Source organism: Musca autumnalis, unplaced genomic scaffold, assembly GCF_047663935.1.
Source record: "Musca autumnalis isolate F117 unplaced genomic scaffold, ASM4766393v1 scaffold_1, whole genome shotgun sequence".
Classification (NCBI taxonomy): Eukaryota; Metazoa; Arthropoda; class Insecta; order Diptera; family Muscidae; genus Musca; species Musca autumnalis.
Genome location: NW_027411644.1, coordinates 216,393,537 through 216,403,147, shown reverse-complemented (window position 1 = coordinate 216,403,147; position 9,611 = coordinate 216,393,537). Strand labels below are relative to the sequence as shown.

At 36.7% G+C, this 9,611-nt stretch overlaps 1 protein-coding gene across 1 annotated transcript; it reads left to right on the top strand.

The window, feature by feature from the left end:
• Nucleotides 1-2,169: 2,169 nt before the first annotated feature.
• On the top strand, nucleotides 2,170-8,953 carry LOC141389108 (uncharacterized). The gene is made up of 2 exons (XM_073960156.1): nucleotides 2,170-8,136; nucleotides 8,201-8,953. The coding sequence occupies exon 1, from the start codon at nucleotides 2,300-2,302 to the stop codon at nucleotides 4,109-4,111; it is 1,812 nt and encodes a 603-aa protein (XP_073816257.1). The 5' UTR covers nucleotides 2,170-2,299; the 3' UTR covers nucleotides 4,112-8,136; nucleotides 8,201-8,953.
• The last annotated feature ends 658 nt before the right edge of the window (nucleotides 8,954-9,611 follow it).

Here is a 9,611-nt window from a genome sequence, read left to right as displayed (position 1 = left end):
ATAGGTGAGTAACCGTGGGAGGGTAGCCGGTAGACAAATAACATCTTACGTCACAGTAGGTTTACAACTAGTAAATATTTTCACCATGGATTTGGTACGGATGTTTGATAAAGCGAGTGACGAATGATTGAACTGAAAAGAGAACTTTGATTCATAGCCCCGTTTCTTTTTAATTTCTATTGTTTCTGGGAACACACTGGTTCAACTAAATTATATATTGACCATGATGTTTCTTCTCCTGGCTGCAACGAACACCCCCCAATGCCGACGAGCTCAAGCCGCACACCTATCGACAAGTAGCCAGTGTAGCAGTCAGAAGGAAGGCAGTCTTGTAAAAGTCTGAATCGTGACAGTTAATAAGTAATATATATATAAATATATAATTTTTGGCGCCCAACGTGGGGCGTACGAATCGAAAATATAGCTCGATTTGAGTTAATTTAAAAGCCAATCATGTCATTCATTGACAACGTCTAAACCTGTTTAGCACCCACAGGGGGTTTAAACTGGTTTACGTTTTTGTATCGTCTAAAATTTCTAAACACACTTTTTATGGTAGTGAGGAACTGATAAGGATGTCTGAAGAGGTTGAGATGAAAATAGTATAGGTTAGTGCCCGGCCTGACGTTTTGTTAGCCCAAGACAGGCAGGATTGCCAGTCTTGTAGCAACAAATTTTTTTTTTCGTGATTTGATAGTTCAGTAAGTCTTAGTGGGCTAGATGTTAGACAAGCTAATTGCGACTGAAGCTTATCATTCATAGTTAGTATTTGGTGTGCAGTCCACTGATGACGGTTGATGTCGTCAGATGCAGCGCTGATCAAAGTTTTAACATGGGACAACTTTCAACATTTCTTCAAATCCTCTTGTTTCTCTCCAATTGTTAAGGAGTCAAGAAAGCTACGAAATAAAAACGCCAGTACAATAATCCATTTATAATTTCATATACAATTGAAAACTTTTGATTCACCAACCAAATACCGTACCTACTATAAGCATCTTTAAAGGAAACCCGTGAAGTAAAAGGTAGGATAAATTCGAATCCCCGAATTTATGCACTTTTTCATTTTTTCAAATTTTATTATTTTCATTGTGGTTTTGGATATTTTCATTTACTTAGTAATTATTTAAATTACTTAGTAATTGTTTCCAATATTATTCCATTTTTAGTAGTGTTTGATTACTTTTTCTATTTTTTTCATTACATAGTTTTGATTATCCATTTTTTATTTTTTTTCAATCATAGTTTCGATTATCCATTTTCACTTTTTCATTCAATTTACAGTACATAGTTTTGATTTCCCATCTTCATATTTTTCAATTCATTTTACCTTACATAGTTTCGATTAACCATTTTTTTTAAATTCATTTTTTTATTACATAGTCTCGATTAACCATTCTCCATTTTTTTTTGTAATCCATTTTTCATTACGTAGTTTTGATTAACCATTTTTTTTTTCATTTTTTTCACTATTCGTTTTTCATTACTTAGTGTTGATTACTTTTTCTTATTCATATCATTTATATTTCTTTGTCAAACTAAAGGTAAGATTTTTAAATTTTTAGTAGTTTGAATTTTCTTCTACCGAAGTTGAAAATTTTCCGATTAGGGTCGTCGCCCTTAAGACATTTGCTTTTCTGATTGCATTAAAAAGACGGCAGGAGGAGTTTGATAGGCTCAAACTACCGATTGCTTGTTCTTAAATTTAAATATATAGGCCTGAAATAGCAGCCATATATCTGTTTGTTTTCACGTACACACAGGGTGTACACAGAACCGGACTACTGGTACCCGAAAGACTGGTCTTCATCTCAGCTCGAGGTTGATTTGAAGTACCTTAAGGTTTGTAGGGACGAGTAGCCTGGAGAGCCTTCGGACGGCAGCGCTCAACCTGGAGTTAGAGCATTTACCGTAGGGCTGATTGTTGTCTGGTCGTAGATTTCCCAGTATATCTTTAGAAAGCCGTTCTATGCTTATCTAAGGATATACTGAAGAGGCCTCGAACAACTCTTTGTGGAAATTCTGACTGACAACAACCACTCGCTACGTGTGACAGTTTACTCCATAGGACAGTAGGAGTAGGCGAAGAGAACTGAAGAGCCTATCGAAGTTCTATCTACAGTTTTTTACCAGCCAAGACTTTTCGAATTTTATTCGAACCAATTTTTACCCGGACTTACCAACATCAATATCGATTATTGTCATTTATTCCCATTTTTTGCTATCGACGTGAAGTATTGGAAAAATTGATACTTAGAACCTGCCGAAAGTCGGTCGTATTTTGCCTGATCTACAGATAATGTATCAGACTCGTTCCAAGACAAAATCAAAAATGGAGAATACAAACCAAAACGTATCTACCCCAGTAACTACAACAGCCGTTACAGCTACCACGTTAGCTACGACAACTACAACAGCTAGTCAATCAACACCTTCAGCAACTTCTTCTGCTGATAGAATTGCTTTTACTACTGATGGACTCGTCCTTAACACAACTGCGTCAAGACCAGCCACAATATCGTCTGGTTCAGATTTTCATGGTTTCGAACGAAGCCAACAGTTAACACCAAATGCTTCTATTAATTCACCAGATTTCATGAGTGAAGCAGCAAGAACAGTTATTCAAGATTACAGACAAAATCGTCAGCAAAATGAATCAGTTGCTAACTCACAAAATGAAACCAATATAGCTCGAGAAGGACTTCGTCATATCGAACTATTGAAGTCGATCGAAACTTTAATTCCAGCAATTGTTCAGTCCACGATTACCAGTCTGTCGCAACAGTATGCCAGCGAAAATTTAAGCACAAACGTATGGAATAACCGTCAATATGTTGAACGCAGAACACAACCAAATATGTCATATCCACCTAATTTGCGAAATCAACATAATCAACCAGCAATAACATCGAATAATATGAATTCAACAAATCCTCATCGATCTATGAATAATATGAATGCAGCAAATTTTCCGATTTATAATAGAGTTAATCAACCTTCGAATAACGAAAATCCGACAAATTTTATGAATCGCAATTTACCGAATACGAATTTTCCGCCACCATCGGTTAATCAGGCACGTTATTCTCAGGCTAATCCAGCGTTAAATAATCCAAATTTAGGAATATGTTTTGAGAATCAGTACGATTATAATCCATATGCACCCTCTAGACAAAATAACGATTTATTTCATGAGGTTGAGCAACAGTTTAGAGCAAATAGAACTCAACAAAACGCAGATGTGAGCCAATTTAGAAACATACAGCCTTATCAATCGGAACATTCTGTAGAAAATTTTCGACGTATAGACAAGTGGGGTCTTAAATTCGACGGAACTTCGAAAACACCTAGCGTAGAAGATTTTGTTTTTAGAGTAGAGACTCTTAGAGCAGATTATAATTGTCCTTGGTCCGAAGTGCTTAGGAATTTTCATCACTTTTTGAGTGGTCCAGCTTTAGAGTGGCTTTGGAATTATAGAAGGATGCATAGTTATATTTCAGATTGGGCTAGTGTAAAAGACGCTTTGGTTAAGAATTTTCATAGATTTGAGAGTGACTTTGACATTCAAAGGAAGATTTTAGATAGAAGACAGATGAATAATGAACCTTTTGATGAGTTTTGTAATGCTGTGTTGCATTTGAGAAATCAACAACGTCATCCCATTGGCGAGCAAGATCTAGTTGATATTATGAAGAGTAATTTGAAGCCATCGATGATGCAACTTCTTTTTGCCATCAGACCTTGTAGTTTAGATCATTTTAGAGCAGAAGCTAGAAGAGCTGAAAATATGCTTAACAATCAGCGAACTGTCAATCCAAAGTATATAAATAAACAGATCAATGAACTAAACTTGGTTCAAGAAGAACAGACAGAGTTTTTAGATGTAGACGCTATTACTAAAGAAAGAAAATTAATATGTTGGAATTGCCGAGAAGAGGGTCATACCTTTTTCGACTGCACTTCAGAAAAACTTAGAACTTTTTGTTATAAATGCGGATATGACAACACTGTCTATCCGAAATGTCCTTCTTGTCAGGGAAACAGAAACCCGAACGTTACTCGATCAGGGGTGGAGAATCGTTCGAGGAACCTGACAACCCCAAACCAATAATAAGTATAGCCTCACCATCTAAAGATTCTCAAATTAGTTCAAGCGGTCATAGCTCAGACGATTATTTTAATTCGAATTCGAAGAAAATATCCATTTTGAAAAGGGATGATTCATGTTTACCTAGCAATAAAACTGAAAGCGAAGTTCAATATTCAGATAGAGACCCATGGCATATTCGCATGGAGAAATATAATGAGGTTAGAGCAAGAATTTTTGGAACACCTTCCGATAAGATTGTGAAGACTAGACAAAGATATAGGAAACGCAAAGAAATTAGGAAAGAAATAGCCTCAGCAAGTCTAAGTGAAGAAGCCGATGGTCGCATATATACTTCTATTAAAATTAATGGACATTCTATACAAGGTTTAATCGATAGTGGAGCAACAGTTTCTTGTTTAGGTGAAGGATGTTTAGATTTCGTTGAAAAAGCAAAGCTAGTTATTTTTCCATACAAGTCAGTTATACGTACAGCTGATGGTAAAGCTAATAAAATTATAGGACGTGTTAGGTCAGTCATACATTTCAATGGACGCTCGAAACCAATAGATTTCTATTTGGTTCCGTCATTGAAAATGTCACTTTTCTTGGGAATTGATTTCATCAAAGAATTTAACCTGATTAGATTTGAAGTCAATAGTTTAGCTACGACAGAAGATAGTGCAGAAGACGTTTCCGAGGTTTACCCTCGTATGCATATTTTAAATGATAGACAGAAAGCTATTTTAGAACAAACCAAATCTTTGTTTCCATGTTTTTTAAAGAAAGGTCTAGGAAAGACATCACTTGAAGTTCATAATATAGACACCGGTAACGCTGTACCTGTGAAAGAGAAACACTTTCCGATTTCGCCAGGAGTTCAAAAACTTATGTATGGGGAATTGGATAGGATGCTTTCACTGGGAGTGATCGAACCGAGTGAGAGTCCATGGAACAATAGAGTCACGTTTGTACAGAAAGGGGAAAAAGTTAGAATTTGTTTAGACGCTCGTAAGCTCAACGATCTTACAGTGAAAGACGCCTATCCTCTTCCCCATATAGAAGGTTTATTGAGTCGTTTAGGAGATACTCATTTTATCTCAAGTATAGATCTCAAAGATGCCTTCTGGCAAATTCCTTTGTCAGAAGCATCGAGAGAAAAGACAGCGTTCACAGTACCAGGACGGCCCCTGTACCATTTTACGGTCATGCCTTTTGGGCTGTGCAACGCGGCCCAAAGGTTATGCCGTCTTATGGACAGGGTCGTACCTGCCAGGCTGAGAGAAAAAGTGTTTGTATATCTAGATGATTTACTGATAGTGTCACCAACTTTTGAAGAACACATAGCGTTATTGACTGAAATAGCTAGATGTTTAGAAGACGCCGGACTTACCATAAATGTTAACAAATCTAAATTCTGCTGTAGTGAGCTAAAATACTTAGGATATATAGTTGGAGGAGGTTTACTTAAACCTGACCCCGAAAAGGTTAAAGCCATTGATAAATTCGTTTATCCAGTTAATGTGAAACAAGTTAGGAGTTTCTTAGGGACCACTGGATGGTACCGACGTTTCATTCGGGATTATGCCACCATCACAGCGCCCATCACAGAAACTTTAAAGAAGTCTAAAAAGTTCGAATTTAATGAAGAAGCAAAAACTTCATTCGACAAGTTGAAGGATTGTTTAATAAATAGTCCAGTTTTAGCGCAGCCTGACTTTGATCGTACTTTCTTTATTCAGTGCGATGCATCTGATGTAGGCGTAGGTGCCGTTATTTTTCAAGAAGATAGTGAAGGAGGAGAACATCCTATAGCGTATTTTTCTAAAAAGTTGACAACATCGCAGCGAAATTACACAGTAACAGAGCGCGAATGTTTAGCGGTCGTCTTAGCTATAAAGCGTTTTCGCCCTTACATTGAGTTATCAAATTTTGTAGTGATTACTGATCACTCGAGCCTTAAGTGGCTCATGTCACAAAAAGATTTATCTGGACGTTTAGCTAGATGGAGTTTACAACTCCAGGCATTCACTTTTGAAATAAAACATCGCAAAGGAACACAAAATGTCGTACCTGACATGTTGTCGCGGTATGCCTTAGATGAAATAGACATTGAGAAAGGAATTATGATTGATTTAGAATCCCCAGCTTTTAATTCTGAGGATTATAAGAATCTTCGAGAATCAATTTTAAATGAGAAAGGTATGTTGCCAGATCTTAAAATAGTGGACCAATACGTTTATAAAAGAACTACTCCGTATACGGGGAATGCAGATCAGGAAGTCCATGCCTGGAAGCTATGGGTTCCGACCGAGCTTACCAGAGACCTAATTAGAAATGCGCATCAGCCACCGAAAACTTCACACGGCGGCATTGCAAAGACCATTCGTAGACTCAGAGAGTATTTTTATTGGCCACACATGAATGTTCAGATTCGAGATTTTATAAACACATGCGATACTTGTAAAGAATCTAAGCCATCTAATACAATTTTACGACCTCCAATGGGACGTGAAGCTGATGTAGGCAGACCGTTTCAGCGGTTATATATAGATTTTTTAGGACCTTATACGAGATCAAAGAGAGGAAATAGTTGTATCTTTATTGCGATGGATTATTTCTCAAAATATGTTTTCTTAAAGCCAATGGCTAAAGCAAATGCCAGAAATGTAGTTAACTTTCTAATTCAAGAAATATTTTATAAATTCGGTTGTCCTGAAACAATCATATCGGACAATGGAGTTCAATTTGTGAGCAAAGAATTTGCCGATTTGACAAACACATTCGGTATAAAGCATATTAGAACAGCGAATTATGCGCCTCAAGCTAACGCAGCAGAGCGCGTTAATCAATCGGTTCTTGCCGCAATTAGATCCTATCTGAATGATAATCAACAAGATTGGGACTTACACATTTGTGAAATAGAATGTGCGCTTCGTTCGTCAGTACACTCCGCAATTGGGGCTACACCCTATTTCATTTTATTTGGAACCAACATGATAACTCATGCCTCGGCATATAAACTCGCCAGACAACTTGACCTGCTAGAGGATGCTGAAAATCGGATAGAAAGCAGACATGAATATTTAGAAATCATTCGTGATGGAGTAAGGAAGAACTTGCATCGAGCCTACGAAAAGAATGCGACAAGATACAACACGCGATGTAAAGAAACCAGATTCTTGGTCGGACAAGAAGTCTTCCGGAGGAATTTCCAATTGTCGGATTTCTCAAAACAAGTTTCAGCAAAACTCTGCAAGAAATTCATAAAATGCAGAATAGTCCGTAAGGTCGGAAATAACCTATACGAAGTCGAAAATTTACAAGGAAAGTCTCAGGGAGTATTCCACGCCAAAGATCTGAAGGCATAATACCCGGACCAACTACCTGTATTCATCATTTGGTGATGATAGATTCTCAATGTGGAGATTTATCATATCAGCAAATCGTGTTTGCTGATATGATAAACTTTTCCAAACCGACTTTGGATGTGTGTACCGTGTCATGTGAAATGCCACTTCGCAAAGATCAACGATACATCATCCAGTAATTGCAAAATGGCAATCACAAAACTACATACGACTCTGCAAAAATTGAATTATAGCAAACCTGAAGTTGGTTGCAGTTCGTATAGTGGACAGAGAAATGGACAAGAGTTGCAAAATTTAGCAATCACGACCAACTTAACTTTCTTTCCTGTTTGAATCGAGGTCGTGTTAACAAGGTCGTTGTCGGTCGGCGAAAATTAATAAAGTGTGGCGTTGATTTATTGGAAGGGCCATGTGCCGTACTCAAATCGGCCAAAAACATAAAAATCTTGTCCGAGGACAAAGGAGTAAACGCAAATAAATAAACCGAACTGCATAAGAACGACGATAAACTAAATATTTCGTGTTTTTCTGGATGCAAAAATAATATCAAAAAAATATTGGAAAAGCAGATTTTGCAATTTTAAGAAGAATACGAACGGCGAAATTATATTTTATTGCAAAATATGCAAAACCATTGTTCCAGTTTGAATATATTCAGATTCATAAACGCAAATTATCGTAAGTTGCATTTTGTCATAAGTTAGCATCAGCACGCTAAAATAAAAATTACCTTCATATACAGATTTTGATTTGACGACTCTTCAGCGACAAGACATCACACACGCACATTCAACGGAAGCCGCATCACAAAATCGTCCGCAGAACACACCTCTATGATTCACCACAACTATCCAGAAACATCAATGAAAGAGCCCTAACAACATCAGCGTCAAGCCATCAAAACCGTCTGTGGCCATAGCATAAGCCAATTTGCTCTTTTCAAACAGACTCAAACACCACTGCATGTGCCCGCTAGCGAGCCAGCAACATCATCTTTAACGGATTCTCAACAACCATCATTAGTCTACTTCAAGCAAAGCCAAGAGAAAATTGCCCCGAAAGGGCAACAACAACAACACCATATATGTCAGTGCTAGTGTAGACCGACTTAAAATAGCCAAAGAGAGAAAAGAGTGGTTAAGTGTATTTGTTTCCAACGGTGAAATTCGAAAAAAATAGGAAAAAATAACATCATAATCTCCAATACCAAAACTAGAATACACCAAAACAGAAATTTCGGGTGTTTTTATTATTCAATGTTTACAAAAATCAAAACACAAAAAAAAAGAAACATGCTATGAAACATCCAAAAGCCACCAAAATAAGACAGTGTTTTTATAAAGCCAACAGGCCATCATCGTTGCAAACCAAAATAACAATCCGTGCATAGTGAAGCAACATTCATAATCCAACAAACAGCCGAAATAAACAGTGAACATCTTTTATTTTATCCATCACTCGAACCAAAGAAAGTAAAGAAATTAAAGAAATAGAATTGAAAAACAGTGATTAAAGATTGTGAAACACAGTTGAACAACACCAAAGAAAAAGATGAAATCAACGAAAGAAAATAAGCACCAACAGTGATCAAATTCTTTACTACAAAAAAAAAGAAAAAAAAAGAAAGAAACCAAAACAAACCATCAAAGCTAACGAAAATGTGAGAAAGGAGTAGTGATTAGTATCGATTAATCTAGTTGGCAACGCCAAGCAAACCCGAAGAGAAAATAAGAAACGAAAAAGAGAGAGATTTTGTGTTGTTGAAAAAAACTGCTGAAAACAAACAAAAGGAAAAAGTAAAGTATAATATCAAACGAAAGCAGTGAAGTTGTTTTGTTAGTACAAATATGAGCTAAAGCACACAAAATAAAAACAAGAGCACCATTAAACAAAACAAATAATTGAACCGATTTTGTGTACAAGTAACGAACTTTTCAGTAATAAAACGAAAGAGAAAGAAAAGTGTCAGATTAAATGAATAATTATTGATATACTTATTATGTACCTCCTTCACGGCGATGATTCTTGGCTTGCCAACTAGCTCTTTCGTCTCATATGGTCATGGGAACTCAACCCGCCGAATCAATCCCAGAGGACTAACATGATAGTTGAACGATCCACAATAACATGCCCAATTCGCTCTTCATTTACAC